General features: G+C 48.0%; 6 protein-coding genes across 6 annotated transcripts; 2 read left to right on the top strand and 4 right to left on the bottom strand.

Moving 5' to 3' along the window:
* Window positions 1-134: 134 nt before the first annotated feature.
* On the bottom strand, window positions 135-638 carry N7458_002325 (nucleoside deaminase; the record flags this gene model as incomplete). The annotated part of the gene is made up of 1 exon (XM_056905708.1): window positions 135-638. The coding sequence occupies one exon, from the start codon at window positions 636-638 to the stop codon at window positions 135-137; it is 504 nt and encodes a 167-aa protein (XP_056769815.1).
* Window positions 639-4,037: 3,399 nt separating this feature from the next.
* N7458_002324 (BTB/POZ domain-containing protein) lies at window positions 4,038-4,525 on the top strand (the record flags this gene model as incomplete). The annotated part of the gene is made up of 2 exons (XM_056905707.1): window positions 4,038-4,081; window positions 4,144-4,525. 2 exons carry the CDS (start codon window positions 4,038-4,040, stop codon window positions 4,523-4,525), a joined length of 426 nt encoding a protein of 141 aa, XP_056769814.1.
* A 2,138-nt stretch (window positions 4,526-6,663) lies between these two features.
* N7458_002323 (cytochrome b5-like heme/steroid binding domain-containing protein) lies at window positions 6,664-7,335 on the bottom strand (the record flags this gene model as incomplete). Its single annotated transcript, XM_056905706.1, has 3 exons — window positions 6,664-6,831; window positions 6,887-7,013; window positions 7,217-7,335. The coding sequence occupies 3 exons, from the start codon at window positions 7,333-7,335 to the stop codon at window positions 6,664-6,666; spliced, it is 414 nt and encodes a 137-aa protein (XP_056769813.1).
* A 2,079-nt stretch (window positions 7,336-9,414) lies between these two features.
* Window positions 9,415-9,600, bottom strand: N7458_002322 (uncharacterized protein; the record flags this gene model as incomplete). Its single annotated transcript, XM_056905705.1, has 1 exon — window positions 9,415-9,600. One exon carries the CDS (start codon window positions 9,598-9,600, stop codon window positions 9,415-9,417), a length of 186 nt encoding a protein of 61 aa, XP_056769812.1.
* Window positions 9,601-11,640: 2,040 nt separating this feature from the next.
* N7458_002321 (uncharacterized protein) lies at window positions 11,641-12,495 on the bottom strand (the record flags this gene model as incomplete). The annotated part of the gene is made up of 2 exons (XM_056905704.1): window positions 11,641-11,978; window positions 12,039-12,495. The coding sequence occupies 2 exons, from the start codon at window positions 12,493-12,495 to the stop codon at window positions 11,641-11,643; spliced, it is 795 nt and encodes a 264-aa protein (XP_056769811.1).
* A 2,024-nt stretch (window positions 12,496-14,519) lies between these two features.
* On the top strand, window positions 14,520-16,385 carry N7458_002320 (major facilitator superfamily-domain-containing protein; the record flags this gene model as incomplete). The annotated part of the gene is made up of 4 exons (XM_056905703.1): window positions 14,520-14,717; window positions 14,779-15,216; window positions 15,272-15,532; window positions 15,648-16,385. 4 exons carry the CDS (start codon window positions 14,520-14,522, stop codon window positions 16,383-16,385), a joined length of 1,635 nt encoding a protein of 544 aa, XP_056769810.1.
* Between the last annotated feature and the right edge of the window lie 1,160 nt (window positions 16,386-17,545).

Raw genomic sequence — 17,545 nt, 5'->3', positions numbered from 1 at the left:
ATTCAACATACAGCCATCAACACCCTATTCGTCGGTTGATATACTGGTCTAACTGTAATATTGCCCACCTGGAGATTATCACAGATATTCTCCAGTCCTCCCGATATATTCATCCAGAACTCAATAACATCCATCTACACCTCCGCCTTAGCACCATCCCTCCTCTCCTTCCTCAACCGATGCAACTCAAAAATCGGCTCCCGCAAATTGATCGCCGGCCCATCAACCACCAAACCAGGCGCAACCTGCTGAACCGGCAACGTCGCAACAACGCCCTCCCCCACCCCCAACTCCTCCATCCACCCGGCCAACTGCCTCGACGAACTCGCATACACAATCCGTCCCAACCCCGCATACGCATGCGCAGCCGCACACATGGGACAATGCTCGCCGGAGGTGTAGACAGTGGCGGCGGCGCGGTCGGCCGGGGAGAGATTCTTTTCGGCCCAGAGGGCGAGGGTGAATTCGGGATGGAGGCTGAGGTTTGATTCGGTGTGGATGCGGTTGCGTTCTTCTTTGAGGATTTTGCCGTTGGCGCCTAGGAGGAGGGAGCCGAAGGGGTCGTCGCCTGCTTCGACGGCTTCTTTGGCCAGGTCGATGCAGCGGTAGAGGAAGGCTGTGTCTGTGCTGGTGATCATTGTGGTGGTTTGTTGGGTTTGAGTTGGTAAGGAGCAATGGTTGGATGGTGGAAGTATATCAATTTGATTGAGGTTGTAGAGGAGGGGTAGATGGGGCTGTTTCTTAGCTTTGCTGAGCCTTCGAGATGGTTCATCAGGCAACGGCCAAGCGCGCGGTGGAAAAACTTCTAGGCTGAGAGGTTACGATAAGCTCGCTTATGAAATGTCTCATAGAGCGTCAGCAGGAGTAGCCGAACGGCGGGCAAAATGGCAGATATCGGTTCTCCACCTTCAATTTAGAAGCGTCAGCAGGACTAGCCGAATGGCGGGCAACATGGCAGATATCGGTTCTCCACCTTCTATTTAGAACAGCGGGGTACCACAGATCGGCCGGGCCCGCCCAAGCTCTACAACCTTGTGTTTCATGAAGGTTGGAGGTAGGGATAAGTAAGCTCAGTATGGTTCCAATGATTCAATTGATGGAACTTGCCATAATTGCTTTGTTCATTAGAAGGTATTTTCCTACAAAGTGGAATATCTATTTGATATACTTGGAAGGCAAGTTCCGGAATGGAAAAAGCCCCTAAATTTTGAACAAGGGAGCTTCGCTGTATAAGTTCAGTTACCTCTCAACTTGACTATCTGCCTAGACCATCCGGGCATCACTTTATAGTATATCCTTCAATTACCCCGAAACGGCTATTATCTAGCTGATCCTTTGTCTTCAACCGAGAGCCTATCTTTTATATAGTTAAAACCTCATAAGCCCGAGCGGACGAGCAATAGCACCCTAGTGTACTTTTTCTCATCAACGGGAAGCCTCCCCGCTTTCTTCAATCGAGACTCCATCGGAAATTCTTTACTTCCATATACTTACCCGGCGACGAAACTTATTAGAGGACCGGGCAGTTGATCTCATTCACGTCGAAACGATCTCCCTCGACCGGAACAAGGCCACTTGCCTGGTCATCATGAGCATCAACTCTAAGTTATACCTACTCGTGCACGTGCCCAAGTGATAAGTAAAGATGTCCTACTGTGCCCTCAGCGAGCTTCATGGCCTACATGAGTGTGCCTGAGGTTCAATGGTGGATCCTTCACCACACCTCTCATCGACGGTTCTCTTGAGACATGGCGGACCCTATATGCATCTTTCTTCGACAGCACCGGTCATGCTTACGGTTAAGCTCTCTCCGCTACGGATTCCTACTCGGCAGTCGACGTCAGCAGTCTGAAAATGTTCAGTGGAAGCAGGTATATACTGTTTTGGACCGCATGGGCAACACGAAGAGATAGGAGTGCAGGCGCGAGAAACGAACCCCGTCCAAACTCGCATCTCACACGACCAGCGTGACAAGCATGGACAGGTGTCGTCATCGATCCCCCGCAAACCGGCATGCAACCGGTTCTTCGGCAGTCCCTGTGGCACTGAGTTCCTCCAAATCCGAGAATGACTCGGCACTGGCTCGAATGGGTGCAGAGGTCCACACTTGGTGTCTGGCCAAATTGGCCCTTTTGTACATATATCCTTCTGCCACTCCGATTCTTGAGTGATTAACCCTCGGCGAAACACAGCAGAGTCAATGAAATCCACTTGTTCTTATTAGGGGATTGCTCCGCTGTGGCTAAAGGTCTTCTTAGGACTTACTGCTTGCCATATCCCAGTGGATTTCGCCAAAGACATCACCTTCATATCCGTGTCAGGTTTGTTGAAACAGGCATGACCATCGATCGGGCTGGTATGTGCCTAAATCCTCGACGACAAACTGGTCGTCAGTGGGGGTTGCAATGACTGCTCAAGTGCAATGCAGAATGATGAAAGTTGTGAAAATCTAGAACACAGCGAAGCCCTTTATTTGGTGGCGGGTAGGTCTTGGGTTCTTTCCTCTTCTCTTCCAAGCTTTAGGAAATCCATCCTGATATCTAATTCAGGGACAAAAGCTGCTTCCTCTTCAACAAGACCCTGGGAATGGCAACAATATCCCTCTCTTCTATCGACCGTTAAAATTAACTCCCTGGCCACCTCGTCCGACTTTAGTGGCAGATTTTCTTTATCTGACTCCGTTGGATTGTCCTCCTGCGAGGTAGAAGACAAGTAAGTGGTCCCGGCTATCTTGAAAGCAGCAAATCTAAGTATTCCTCTAGAGTGCCCCTGTTTTACAGCTCCCCATCCCTGATAAGCAGGGCAAGGTGGTTCAAAACTGAGATACTCGACGCAGTTTTTCAAAATTTCCCGATGCATGAAGACATACCACCGAGGAAGGCGCTTTTCTATGACGCAAAAACTGAACAGCATACCAGGGTTTAGGCCCCTGGTGGGGTTCTTGTCAACGACCTTGTCTCTTTGTGTGCAGCTGGATCAGGATGGAGAAAAACCCAGAAGCAGTGTTGCAAGCTGGCTACAGGAGAGGTTACTTGTTACACTATCCCCGTTCATCATCCGCCAACTTCACGACCACAAGGGCCGCTACGACGAACTCTGGGGTAAGGCAGCAAAGGACCGATACAAGACGTCGGAAGTGAGAACCACCATCTATATATCCTTTTACGCGGCAACAACACCAGTCCCAGGACGCTATGCTTCGCCTTTACCTGGATGAATACCGAGCCGTCGCCGAGGCTCTGGATGGTATTGTATTGTATCATGGATGGCAGCGGAGATGGTTCGATTGCCAAAGTTGGCATCCTTGGAGCTTTGGAGTTAGAACAGGAGCGCAGATTGATGTTCGTACTGTTTTGTCTCTCGGGATTGACTGGGTTCAGTTTGCCCTGGAGGACTTCGGTACTTTGTAATGAGCTTGATACTTGAACCTTCCTTTTGTGGTTATTATCCTAGAGATGGCAGAATCTTACTTGCTCCCTTCCACCAAGCATCATTTTTTCCTTCTGTAATGTCTACCCTGACATATATATAGCACTTTTATCAAATTTCAAATAAGGAAACAGGCTCAATACTATATTACCTCTGACAGTTAAAATCATTCTTCCCGTATTGTTTGGGTGTATAAAAAGTATGTGACCGTAACTGGATAGCTAACCATCTAGTGTCTCCGGGTCTTGTCATGTTTGCTTCGTCGTTTACTCTTGCTCCTTCCTCCAAAACCAATCTGAGGCGGATTGAAGTCTGCTCAGATAATTTCTTTTTTTCCTTTCTCTTTCTCTTTCTCCTTTCTATTTCTTTCTCTATCTCAATCCTTCTCCTCATCGCTCCGCGTCCACCCTCAAAGTCAACTCGCATCCACTCTCGTCACTCCATTTCATCCACCTTCTACATACTGATCTTTTTCCACGGCCTTCACATCGATTACCCATCTTCTGGGCCTCTTCATCATCATCCAACGCAGTGTCCGAAACCAGAAAGACCCGCTGCGCAGATCATCCTTTCCCTCCCATACTCGACATCCGCCAAACCCCGGCATCATGTCTGACCTTTTCGACGTAACCCACAGCGAATTTGTGAAGAAGTGAGCAACACTCTACAACCCAGAACCCCCAACAAACCACATAACTAACGGCTCATATCTAGCATTCTTCCACTCTACCAAGGCCCCCAGGTTACCATCAGACTCGTGCCCAGCAACACTGAATACAAAGTGCCAAAGCCTCTCATCTGCAAGGATTCCTCGTATTTCGCCGCCATGTTTGAGAGTGAATTCATCGAGGGACAGACAAAAACTGTGGACATGAAAGAAATTGAAGACGTCGTGTCACCAAGGAGCATGGAAGCCCTCCTCCAGTGGCTGTGGCATCGCCGAGTTCGATTCGATAATAAGCCTGGAGACCAGATATCGGCCGCCATCGAGCTTTGCCGACTTGCAGACATGTGCAACATCAAAGGTTTGGGCGCTGAGATGGCCCTGTCCATCAAAAACGTGCTCATTGCAAACCGAGACGCTGACCTAAAATGAATCCCAAACAATGGATAAATCTCAACACTCGCTGGATCACCGAGAACCACATCAACTCAGCATCTTTCTTGCCTCGAGGCCATGCCGTACGCCGCATCTTGGCTGCAGCATCGGTCGAGGGATTTATCCAAGGTCCAAATTACAAGTTTTCTAATCAGGCTCGAGAGCATCCTACCTTTGCAGCTGACCTTCTTGAAGAAGTGAGATGCACACTGACCAGCGTGAGGCAAATTCAGGGCACGCCTTATGTTAAAGATCCTATCACTGGAAGTCATTGTCATTTCAAGGGCACATCTTCTCGCTGAGTCCTGGGACAACCTTTTCATAGAAACGAAGTATCATTTTTGTGAACGCCATTATTTCCTAAATTGGTTCTTGCCACCAATCAATACGTAGAAAAGCAACGAAGTTTAATTCCAAATATATAGATAGAGCTTCCATCCCGAGTACATCGAGCTTGATATTCGCTTTTTACGGTTATGAGTCTAGTGATGGCGGGATCTTATTCGCCTCTATCAATACTACCAAGAACATAGAGAACAATTTATTGGAATACGTCTTAATCCTCTTTCGTTCAGCAAGCAAATAGGATGTCTTCCTCACATAGGTAAAATACCAACGTGTGGAGATCATGAAAGGCCTTGAAATGGTATCAGATTTCTTTTAGATCTCGATTCTCGGTAATCACTTCATAAAGTTTGAAATAAAGAGGACAGTTTAGTATGATGTTGAGTGCGTGAATAACGAACAACCCATGCCAATTACCGGGACACCAGCTACCAGGTAGATCGTCACCGAGGATAATCCACCCGGGATGTCTATGGGAATTGCCATGTTTGCTTCATTACATTGCTCGAGAGGCTCGCCAGTGTCCGACATTTGCTGCTGACCTTCTCGAAGAAGTGGGACTGGCACTGGACAATCTGGAGTACGCTGAGGAGGATCCTGTGACGGTCAAAAATCCTATTACTGGGGAAGAATTTGCTATCGACAGACGTTATTCGTGATCGCTGGACCGTCTTCTTCTCTGCCCGACCAGCCGTTCTTTTGCGGGTAGCATTCATCCCTGGGTTCTTGCCTTGTAACGGACTGATAGGTAGCAATGAAACAGTTCTTTTGAATTTGAACATGTCTTGCTAAATCTCCATTTCATGTTCCATGCCCAAGCATACCGATCTTAAGCAATTCCAAGCCTACCATTGCAGAAAAGTCATGACTTCCATATCCCGTCACACCTGGGACTGGTATAAGTAGCCCAGATCAAGTCAGTTCCACCTACCCGACTACCAATTTAATATTACTCTCTTTAGCCTTTATCACCAGTCACCAATAACAAGCCTAGATAAAGCACTCCATATCGATCTATAAAGTATATGCACAGAAACCCAAAGGAAACAAGATCTATCTCTCCACTCCTCATTCCCCCTCTCCCCTCGTCCTCTTCGTTACCTTCCCCACATGCTCTACCGCGGGCTCCTTCCTCCCCCCCACACGCAGCGGAACTCGTCGCCCAAAGAAGTAAAACTTCCCGCAGCGGGCTGAACGACACAAACACAAATCTGTGGGCGTTCAGGGCGCCAGAAACTTCCATGAACTGAAAAGGGAAATCGCCGCCGAAGGAGAAGGAGATTGTGGGCGGTGGGTGGTAGCAAGACCAGACTGCGAAAGCCAAGGTTTAGCAAACAAGCGATAGGACATCGAGTCTGCGGGACACAGAAAGTACGCCCAGGGATTTGGAAAATGAAGATGATCAAAACGAGAGAAAAAAAAAAACTTTGCCAATAATAAACAATAAAAAGGTGAGAAATCCCCGAATAATCCAAGAACCTCGTTGAACCATTAACCATTAACCATTGATAGAACAATGATAATGACAGGTTCGGGTAAGGCACTTTCTCCAATCTCCAACAACTCTTCCTCCTCGTCCCCGCAGTCTATTTCCCTCCCCCTTTTGGTTCGCGCCGCTTGGGCACTATTCCCAAACCCCTCACGATACGTCCCGATGGGGGGAGGTTGCTGTTCCTGTACCGCCGTTTTCCATTTATCTTTTTTTCCCTCCTCGTTGACTCATACCCCCTCACTTTCATACTTCTATGCTCACCACCACATCGCACACCCGAGGCCAGGGTATAGGCTATTTACTGGGCCTGCTGCTGGGCCTGGAGGTAGTTGTAGGCACCGTAGGCGATGGCACCACCGATGAGGATGACGGCGTAGAGGCCGACACCGAAGCCGCCGGAGGAAGAGGAAGAGGAGGCGGACGAGGAGCTGGTGGAGGCGTGGGCCTTGGGGGCGGGGTCGCCGGGCTGAAAACAGGTCAATAAGAGGATTCCCTGTATGGAATTGACAAAAGTAACGTACCATGCGCTTCACGCTGCCGACCAGGAGACCGTCGAGGATCTCACGGGCCTCGTCGGAGTGGCCGACATCCTCAAAGGCCTCGGAGCCGTCCTGGCCGCCGACGTCCAGAAGGACTTCCTCACCACCGCTGTAGAGCAGTGTCAGTAATGCAGACCTCTCATGCATCCATGCACGTAAAATAGCATCGGTAAAGTCGTAGAATAGGAAACAGCATGAATTGAGCAATCCGCAACCATGCTCGGGCGATAGGGGTGTACTGTCGCGGGGGCCGATTCGCATCGGCGCAAGCGCGCAGCGTGCTAGGAACGTTTCAGGAGAGAAAGGACGTACGGGTGCTCATCGACGAAGCTGGTGCAGTCGTAGACCTTGTCGTGGATAACCATGTACAGGTCCTTCTTGGTGTTGTGGGAGGCGACCTCCTGGAGGGTGAATTCCTTGGTGGCAGACATGGTGCAGATGTGGAAGAAAGACTGAAAATTGCGCGCAGAAAGAATTAGCCCGGTGTCACGAGATAGATTGAGTGACTCTATTGGAGACAGTAGGACACTGTCGGAGTATGGAGAGGTAATAACGAGAGGGGTTTCTGGGATGGGCAGCGGTATGGCGTTGTCTGTCGGAGGCAGCGAAAAAAAGGCCCGATAGGAAGGCGACAGCCGCAAGATGGTCCCAACGGATAGGGAGGGAATTAAGAGAGGAGGGTGTACTCACGTCGAGAAGAAGCGACAGAACAGGGAAAGGAAGACGAAGCAGGAAAGACAAGGCCGGTACGAGACGAGAATGCAGAGGAGGAGAAGGGAAAGAGCCGACGAGTTGACACTGTATGGACTACGGTCTCCGCCCCAGGGACCCGACTCCTTTCGAAGGCGGTCACTGACCAAAGTGGAGAATTGATTTTTGTTCCTCGACTTTTGTTTTTGCTCCTTTTGCTGGTTTGCTACTGGCCAGATCGACCATGACTAACCCTCTGGCCCATGACTAACCTCCATTTCCCTTGCCGTGAATCCCACCCGGTGAGGCGACTGCCCATCGGGTTAGCCGGGGCTATTAGAGAGGAATACTTTATGTACGGAGTTTATGGGAACTGAGAACTGGCGACTGGGAATTGAGAGGAGAGGGGTTTATCTGGTCACCCTTGGCCTAGTTGTCCTTCTAGGAAAAGATGTCCCGCCACTGGCTGCAGTGCAACGAGGCCGAGACTTGTAGGATCCGATGGCTCGGGCCTATCAGCGGCTGCTTATTTGGGTGCCTCGGCGCATATGACGAGCAGTACTAACACGGGGGCGTGAAACGGTAGCCACATTATCACTATAGTATAGTGTATACAAGTAAAGACTACTCACCCAGTATGTTTCCTATACATCTAGTACATGGATTAGAATCTCTCCTCTCCAACAATTAGCCTCTCGGAATCCGGTCTTCCTGTCGGTAGATGAACTTCCCCCTTTCGGTTCCCGACTGGCCTTCAGACAGATCGTTAACAAACCACAGCATAGCGAGAATATCATGATCGGTGAACAAGATAGTTCCTTCTTCCATCGTCAGCATCACACAAAACTATGATCTCCATAGGTTAGCCCCAAGACCCAACTGCCAGCCTTCATACCCATTCCTTCCCCATACCCTCGGTCAACCACCACTCGGGTAATGGCCCCGGTACCCGCAGTACTGTCCAGTAGTACCCCGTCGGTACCTACGGTAGGGCACGGAGTATTCCCTCTGGCAATCACTACTACGAATCAATTCTGTCGGTACCACGACTGTACTCCGCACTCCCCCTCGTCCGCTTCAGTCCCCGCGTTCCGCGCCCGCGGAATTGTATGGAATTGTGACCCCTCCCTCGGGTCGATATGCCCATCCACAATCCCGCTCTGATGTGATGTGATCCATTGTGGAACGGGTGTACCCGGTGCTTCTACGTGCTATGGAATAATACTGTACTATGGAATGAGACATGGAATAAGGATTGCGGGAGTTGAATGATGATTGGATACTCCATGCTGACTAGATTTAAATGACTTGTACACGAGATATTGAGAACAACACTATCCTCAATACTGCCCATCTATCTTGTTGTACACATTTTGTAGTATATCTTGTCTATATTCACTAATGAGACCATCTCGTACCTGTCGGGCTGTCACAAAGTGGCCTAGACATTCTTCACCGTGCTTTAGGTCTTGCATCTGTCCCAATGTCATCGTATACCTATTCACTGTGCTAGCGCTTACATACACTAAATACACTAACGTCTAGTAGTAGGAATTAAACCACTCTATTACAACCTACCTATCTAGGCACTTCTTTCTCTCGATATCTATAGCTCGCTAACAGCGAGACAGATACTCGGGATAACGTTAGAGGAAGCGTCTTAGCTAGTGGTCGCTGATTATAGGTGGTTTAGTTGGACCAATATAGCCACTAGCTAGAATTGCATTAGCAGCAGCCGCGATAATCGGTCGCTTAGGAGGAAAGAAGATTGAATCAAGGAAATCGATATACCGGTAAAGGGCAGATTCTTGCGATTCATCCTATTTACGACCGTTAGGTGGCCATTCAGAGAGCGATAGGCGACCCTTGTAACGCGCAAGAAGCCGCTGGTACGACAGGTTTTTACCGCGCGCCCACGCTTTAATATTAGGCTTATCAACATTCTCTAATTCAAGAATGGCCAATTGGATGCGAGATTCGATAGATTCATTCTTCGATTTAGGCATGGTTGTGGCGAGAAATTGCGTGTAGAAAAGGGGTGTTTACTATGGGAAAACGCGATCTCGTTTGGGTGGGCAGTATCATGTGGGTGGCGGACCCTCGCGGAGCGAGGTCCGTAAAATATGTAATATTTGTAAGGGGCCGGTTACAGGCTGACGAAAAGAAAATAAGTGAATATAGAGTCATATGGAGGGGGTAGAGAGATCCGAATAAAACCCGAATATGCATCGCTAGCACCGGAGAGGAGATCTCGGAGAAGCAGAAGCAGGCCAAAACAGACCATCACGAAAGTTACAAGAGTAAAAAGTGCCATACCGGATAAAGTGAGAAGGCCGATACAGGCGACAAGGTACAGAATGATATTCAAAATGACATCGATCAAATGATGAATAATGTCTACGATAGCAGGCCCAAGAGGATAGTAGGCCGCCTTAGGGGGATAGTTGAAAATAGACAGAAGGATAGGCCGATAGAGTCTAGAGAAATATATCTAGAGACCAGGAGAATGTTCCAAGCAACGACCGACATCATGCCAAGAGACCAGTCTAGAAAGAGGTCGAGATCAGAAGGGTTGGGTGACGAGGTAGATTGAGAATAGGAGACTCTGCCATTGATAATCCGATAAGTTGTACGAGACATCTTGATCAAGTTCTTTCCCGGTCAGTAGAGCCTTTGGTTTTCGATTCGAATGTAGAGTTGATGAGACCAGGTCGATAGCGGTCCAGTCGATTCTTAGAGGGAGGTACAATGCCTATTTGAGTTCAATGTCGCAGACTCGTGGTGAAAGGCATTATCAAGAATTCAAAGAAAGAAGTATCTGATCGAAATAAACCGAGTCGAGTGACAAAAGGCAATACCGAGTTAGCTACTAAATAAACACCACGTCAGCCGTGAACAAAGACTCGAAGACGAAGAATGGAGGAGCAAACAATGCGCTTTGTTGGAAACACCAGCAATAAACATCCAGTTGAATGGCTCCGATGAGCACAGTTTGAATGAAAGGTCGTTTGAGTCACCTAAAGGCCGGCCATATCCAAGCCATGTTCTGGGCCCCTAGACTGACGAGAATACCCTGTAACACTTGGTTCCCTTGCATTTCATTGCCGCTTCGATGGCTTTGTGGATTTTCGAGACATATGACGTACACGACAAGGAAGCTTTTCGTGCATATCAAGCACAGTATAGTGCAGTGGCCTTGGTTTTATGTAGTAGAAAGCCAAGGGTTCCATACAATTCACGGTCAGATGAATTGAGATAAATCGACGCACGTAGCTACAGGCATTTTGAATGCCAGCTTAAAGGTACGTCGAAGCTTCATTGTCACTACGCATCGTCAAGTTCACCTGAAGTCTACTGGAGCCAGGCCGGAGCATACCCGGAACACACATTGAGCATACTCTTCCATTCTGCGCTCATTCTGATCTCTAATATACAATGTAACGGTACTTCCCGGCCGATCTGGCCACCCCAAAACACCATACTAAATGCGATAAATTACAACTTCATATCTCAACAGCCATATCTATTCAAAATAATTTACTAGGCATATGTGATCTAGAAAGCATTTAAAACCTACTGGTATAGTATGGGAAGAGAACTTTAAGTATTAACAGACATGTATATATTTAAGTCTCAAATATCAAAATTATGCTGTATTTTACGGTAAAGCATTAAAATAATAGTCTAAAAGGCCTAAACTCTGGATATATTGATCATATGCGTAGAAAAATGCACATCAAAATTTTAACCGAAATAAATTACTTGTGGTTGAAATAGAGGACTCAAAATATCGCTTCTAGTATGGTGTTTTGGGGTGGCCAGGACGGCCGGGTGGCCAGATCGGCCGGGAAGTACGTTATCTCATATCGGCTGCCTAATTGGCATTTTCACTCCTATCTATCATATCCTCTCGCACCATATTCTTCAAAAATCCCCCAATTCCTTGGTGACCCTTGTGGCCAATAATGGCTGCAGTCCCCAACCATTTATATTGAATTATAGTGTTGATTGATGCTTCTACATTCCATATGGGAGAATGTGTATTCTCACTCGGGTTTGAGCGCACCCGCATCCCTCGTGGCCTTGGTTTCCAGCGGGTCCGCTTGCCTCCTATATGCTGAATAAAAGCGTTGGCAGACCCAGACCTTAGCCCCAGTGAACAAAGCTTGGAGTGAGCAAATTGTCGCTCTCTGGAAGGCTGACAGCCCCTTCCAATTTTGTGAACCCAAGTAAACAATGACCAAAATCTCGAGAGTGGTAAGAAACACTGCGATGCGGAGACTGATGTAGAAGAGTTTGCGGATCTTTGTGCGCCCTTGAACAAGAGTAGATCGGAGAACAGCAACGACATAGGACAGTATGACCAGAGGTGCATCCAGGAGCGCTTAAAGCTTATTAGAAGGGACAGGTCATAACCAATAGATACAAGATATCGCGGACATACCCCAATATAGAGTAACATTCGCCATACTAATAGCTCGATTTAATTCCATATTTTGCGCTTTTGGTAAGCTCATGAGGGCCGGTAAAAAGCCATGGATGACCATGATTGACCCAAGATGGTGGATAATGAGCAGAGGCTTCAACGACTGGTCGAAGATGAGTTCAAATAGATGGAATCCAGCCGTAATCATGATAGAAAAGAAGGCAACCTCGCCCAAAGTGATGTTTGAGCCTTGTGAGTAAGGGTCGGACCATTCTTTGCTTTTCAAAGCCACCATGAAAGCTGGCTTTGAAACCAAGAGCAAAGAGGTAGTTCTGGCGAATATCCCGATATGTCGAAGTCTAAACGCCCGCTTGTCCGCTTCCTTCATTGAAGAGTACTTTTCACCGTATATGAGGTCGAGGAGGAACGGCCCCAACACCAAGCGATTAAGAAGGACGTAGCTGACGCAAAGCATGGTAAAAAGTAGCGCATCATAGCCGCTAGTCCTAGTAGCAATCACGCAAAATCTATGCAGACTAGGGCTTTCCAGTGTTTTAGTTGATAGGAAATCCCTGCATCCAACACTGCTAAGCCTATCCATTGCTAATTCCGCCCGTAAAGTTGTGTGAAAATGGTGCTTGAAGCTATGAAAGTCGAGGGGCTAACAACTATTTATATGAATGCCCCTAAACGATAAGCCTGATTACAAAATATATTACAGAGCAATCCTGTGAATTTGACGTACGACTGAGCCCCCGGCCACGTCTTGGGTATTGGACACTTCCGATATCCACATGTCCATGCCAGTTTCCAATAAACTTAAATTCCTACCTAGACAAGGTAGCCATACTGAAGCTTCACCAGTCCAGGTCTATCTCGCATTACATCGCAGCCATCTCATCTAGCGGAGACATGTCAAATTTCTCGCCAATAACGCAAATGCAAGCGGGTGGGGTTAAATTTGCCCCTTGCGCCTACAGATTAATACGAGATATCGCTCAGCTCAGCCAGAAACCAGTCCTTCAGTTGCTGCCCGAGAGCATCAAGACTTCGTTGCAACGTTGCTGCATACATGATCTGGAAATATTACACGCAACTAATCGCTTTGAAATAGACTACCTCGACATTTCCAAATTGAACTTCAATACCATGATAGGAGCTTTTGTCGTTGTCTTATTTGAAGTTGTAAACAAGGATCATTCTACCATCTCATAGGAACAAACGACCATTCGTCCAATTCGACAATCCTTAGAGCAGGGCCGCAGTCTCCACGAGGAGTGCAGTGTAGCGATAAAAGCAAGTGTACCTACAGTGATGCCCCTGGCCTGCATATTGAAGGCAGCAGGGTAGGTCCAGGCCACATTTTATCAGGAAGAAAAGCAAACATGAAACATAGATCCAAATTCGACCTTCTAGCGCTCTCAAATACACGATCGGATAAAAGCTTTAAAATTTCAGATGCCAAACTTAATGAGCACAAAATTGATGTTCAAGCCAAGTCAGTCAGCCTTGGTTTTTTCATCGGTCTGTACTTCCGAGCCGGCTTTCTGTTTCGTGGGATTTTCTTTTGGCGGGATTTGTTTTTCGTAGGCTAGCGTTCTTTCAGATACGCCAAATAGTGGAGCCAGAGATAAATACGGAGTAGTCGAGGCTGAGATATTGATCCCTTCCTTGCTAAGCTCTCAATTAAGATGATTTTGAATAGCTTCAAGGGCCAAGGTAGGCTGTGGTGGGTAATGGAAAAGGGGAGGATACGCTATCAGTTAAGGGTCGGGGGTGTGTGGCTCGCCTATTTTATACCTAGTAATAGCGGTAAAATATGATGTGAGGGCGCGACGCCCAACATTTGAAATTTACCCTCGAATGGAAATTCGAAGTCTTCGTTGTTGAAGTGGAGGGATCGGCATTTGGATACCTGCCTGGCAAAGAGTTTGCATGCCCAACCTGGTAGCTGTTGGGTACCTTTAAAGTACTCCATATCTATTTACGCATTATGCTATTAAGACTTGAAAGAAAGTACTGAGATACTGATAGTGTTACTCGGCGGGGCATGCAAACTTTGCCAGGCAGGGTACTTTATTATCTATGGTCTATATTTTTATTATTCTGTCTCCCTACGCGCACATGTTGATCAACATTTAACTTCCATGACTATCGGTATATGTACGCCGCAGTCCCACAGCGACATATGCATATTTCACTTTTCGTTCTTGGAATATTGACGAAATTCATTACCAGAATGGTGGACTAAATGAGTCTAGGTGAGCAGAGATCATCCATATGATGAATCAAAAAAAAGTAAAGGAGAGACAAACAAACAGGCAGACAGAGAGACCACCAATTCAGCCCAAATCCTAACATTTCCTTCCCCCCCCGTCTTGGGTTTCGCCCTTGGACCAATAAATCATACCTCATATGGATTATACAACAGAATTGCTTCATTAAGTCCCCAAAAGTCCTTATCCTCGAGTCTGTCGACTACGTCAGATAATATTCAACATGTCAGTATTGCAGGCTGAGCAGGTGGAACTCCAGGCCGGGCATCAGCAACCACAAATATGGACTGTTGCTGGTGAAGATGAAGAGGACTTTCTCAATTGGAAGCCTGGACGCGAGGAATTGATGATCCTAGCTTGCCTAGCCATCGTGTCGTTGGTTGTGGCTCTCGACGGGACCGTCCTTGTCCCTGTCCTTCCAGTAGGTTCGCATTCAAACACCCTTGCCAGTTTCGTGTCTGATAACTAATGGCTGGTCAAAGACAATCGCATCAGATTTGCACGGTGATACAAATGAGGCATACTGGGTTGGCACGGCATATCTACTGTCGTGTGCTGTGTTCCAGCCGCTCTTTGTTGCTCTTTCAGATGTCTTGGGCCGACAGAGTGTGCTATTTCTGTCCCTGGTTCTATTCACCATTGGAACATTGATCTGCTGCCTTTCCCATGGAATGGCCGAACTGCTGGTTGGGCGTACTCTCCAAGGAGTCGGAGGGGGTGGCATCCTGTGCCAGACCTTTGTCATCACGACAGACATCATTCCTCTCCGCCAGCGTCCGGCATACTCGTCCATCGTACAAGTGGCATTTGTGGTGGGGACAGTAACTGGTCCCCTCATCGGGGGACTGCTTGTTGACCACAGCACCTGGCGCTGGGTCTTCTACCTGAATTTTCCGTTTATGGGTGTGGGCCTCGTCATGGTCCCGTGGGTTGTGAACCTACAAAGGCCCAAGCAGGAGAGGGCTCATTCAGCAGCTCCGATCTATTGACTGGGTGGGGGCTGCGTTGTTTATGGCGAGTGTCTCGAGCTTCCTGATTGGCATCACTTGGGGCGGAGGCCAGTTCGCGTGGTCCAGCTGGCAAACTTTGCTTCCCGTCTGCCTCGGCCTGGTGGGAGTGATAATCACCATCTTCTGGCTGAAGAAGGGGGCTCAAAATCCATTCCTCCGCCTCGTCTTGTTCCGAGACATCTCCTCACGGGCGATGTATTTTTGCGCCGTTTTCCAAGGACTATTGGTAAATATTCTTGGGTCGCGTCCCACTCCGTTCCCATTTTATCTACCTCTGTTTGTTCTTTCTTTGAGGTTCAATCAGAATCGGCAGTCTGAACGCTAATACATGGCCCCCTTAGATGTTCTGTGAGCTCTATTCCCTTCCATTATACCTAGAGGGCCCAAAAGATATGTCCCTGACGATGACCGGAGTCGCTTTGATGACTATCACTGGATCTTTGATGCCTGTCAGCCTCGTGGTCGGCATTATCATTACCAAATCTGGTCACATCCGGTGGGCATTGTGGACCGGGTGGGTTTTAATTGCGACATCCACTGGCTTGTTGATCTTGCTCGATAGCGACACCAAAACGTACGCCTGGGCATTGATCTTTCTCTCCGTCGGCATGGGGCACGGTTGTATCATTGTTTCGAGTAGTATGTGTGTGCAGGCGCTGGCGGAGGCAAAAGACTCGGCGCAGGCTGCATCTATGTACACTTTCCTGCGGTCCTTTGGGATGTGCCTTGGGGTTGCCGTGGGGAGCACCGTGACGCAAAACCGACTCCACCATCAATTGCAAATTCGCCAGCTACCCTTGGATATTGCCGAAAATGCTCAAGGTTTTATCGCCAGCCTGAGAAAAACCAAGTCATCCTATTCTCCGTCGTTCATCTACTCGGTGAATACGGCATACGTGCAAAGCCTAAAGAATCTCTTTGAGGTTTTGGTTGCCGTGGCCGGGCTGGGCTTGATCGCAGCGCTCTTTTTGAAGTCGGTCAACATGAATAAGAGACTGGATACCCAACATAGACTTCAACGAAAGATAGGATTGGATCGTGAGGAGTCAGTTGCGTGCGACCCCGCTGAAGCCTCTTGATAGATACTACTTATTATATTTGAGGTACGTCGGGTATCCCCAGGGAGCCCAGAAGTACATTATTTTGTATGGTAAATGTGGCTCGTTGAGAAAGTTTCGGGGTGCACATCCAATCAGGGGTTATTAAAACTGTTGTGATATAAGGCTGGTGTAGATCAGGAACAAAGCCGCACCATCGGAAATAAATGTCGGGTCGCAGAATATCCGTACGCCCTAGTACTGAGGGGACTAATTGAGAAGATTCATTGAAGAACTATCCAGGAGATCGCTGTTGAAAACGTCTCCTAGCCTGAGAGGCTAGTATTGGCATGTTACTACACGGATATTCCGCATTGACCTGATTTAGCATACAAAACATATGGGGGATTAGGTGAACGCTGAATCAGCCTGAATCTAGTGGTAAAATACCACCCCTCAATTCGACAATTGAAGATGGGGCAATGAGAATACAGGATGAGCGCACAGCCTAGCACGCGAAGCAACAGTAGAGAACTGCGAAGTAAACCCCCCGCCGTGGCACAAGTCCAGCTCCGGGCGTCAGCGTTGCGATGGGCACGGGCCAATTCTAAACAACATTGGAAGGATAATTTACGACAGTCGACCACTGGTCAATTTACACGTCAACTGGACTCTGCTCTCCCAGGACCTCACACAAGGACGTTATATGTTTGTCTGAACCAGGAGAAAGCGTCGATACTAGCCCAACTCGGCACGGGGCATGCCAGACTCAATGGATATCCTCATCGTATCGGCCGGAGTGATAGCGAGTTGTGCGCATGTGGCATCGAGCGAGAGCGGTGTGACAGGTCTCCCAGCAGATCTCTGCGGGGAACACACATCTTCAATTGTTTGTTTGTTTGTTTGTTCATCCCTCAGGCTTTTCACGACCTTTGGTCGTATGCAGCCCCATAGCTAGTGTGCACTGCTCCGTTGCCTATGTACATTTGGTAGGTTCATCACCACCGCGTTATCTTCTGTAATACAATACAGCCATCATCCAGCGACGGACAGCTTGGGAATACATCCTCTTGGTCCTGGGTATCCTTTTATCTTTTCCTCGGATGGAGTACTCAACTGCATGAGCGCCAAAACTATAGCCACTCTTTGCTGGTTGCTTTCGGCAATTCTCTTTGGCGGTCTCATCTTGTTGAGCAAAGAAG

This window comes from Penicillium daleae, assembly GCF_028827525.1.
Source record: "Penicillium daleae strain IBT 16125 chromosome Unknown utg000002l_segment0_segment0, whole genome shotgun sequence".
Lineage (NCBI taxonomy): Eukaryota > Fungi > Ascomycota > Eurotiomycetes > Eurotiales > Aspergillaceae > Penicillium > Penicillium daleae.
Note: the sequence above shows the minus strand (reverse complement) of the source record. Positions and strands in the feature narration are given on the sequence as shown.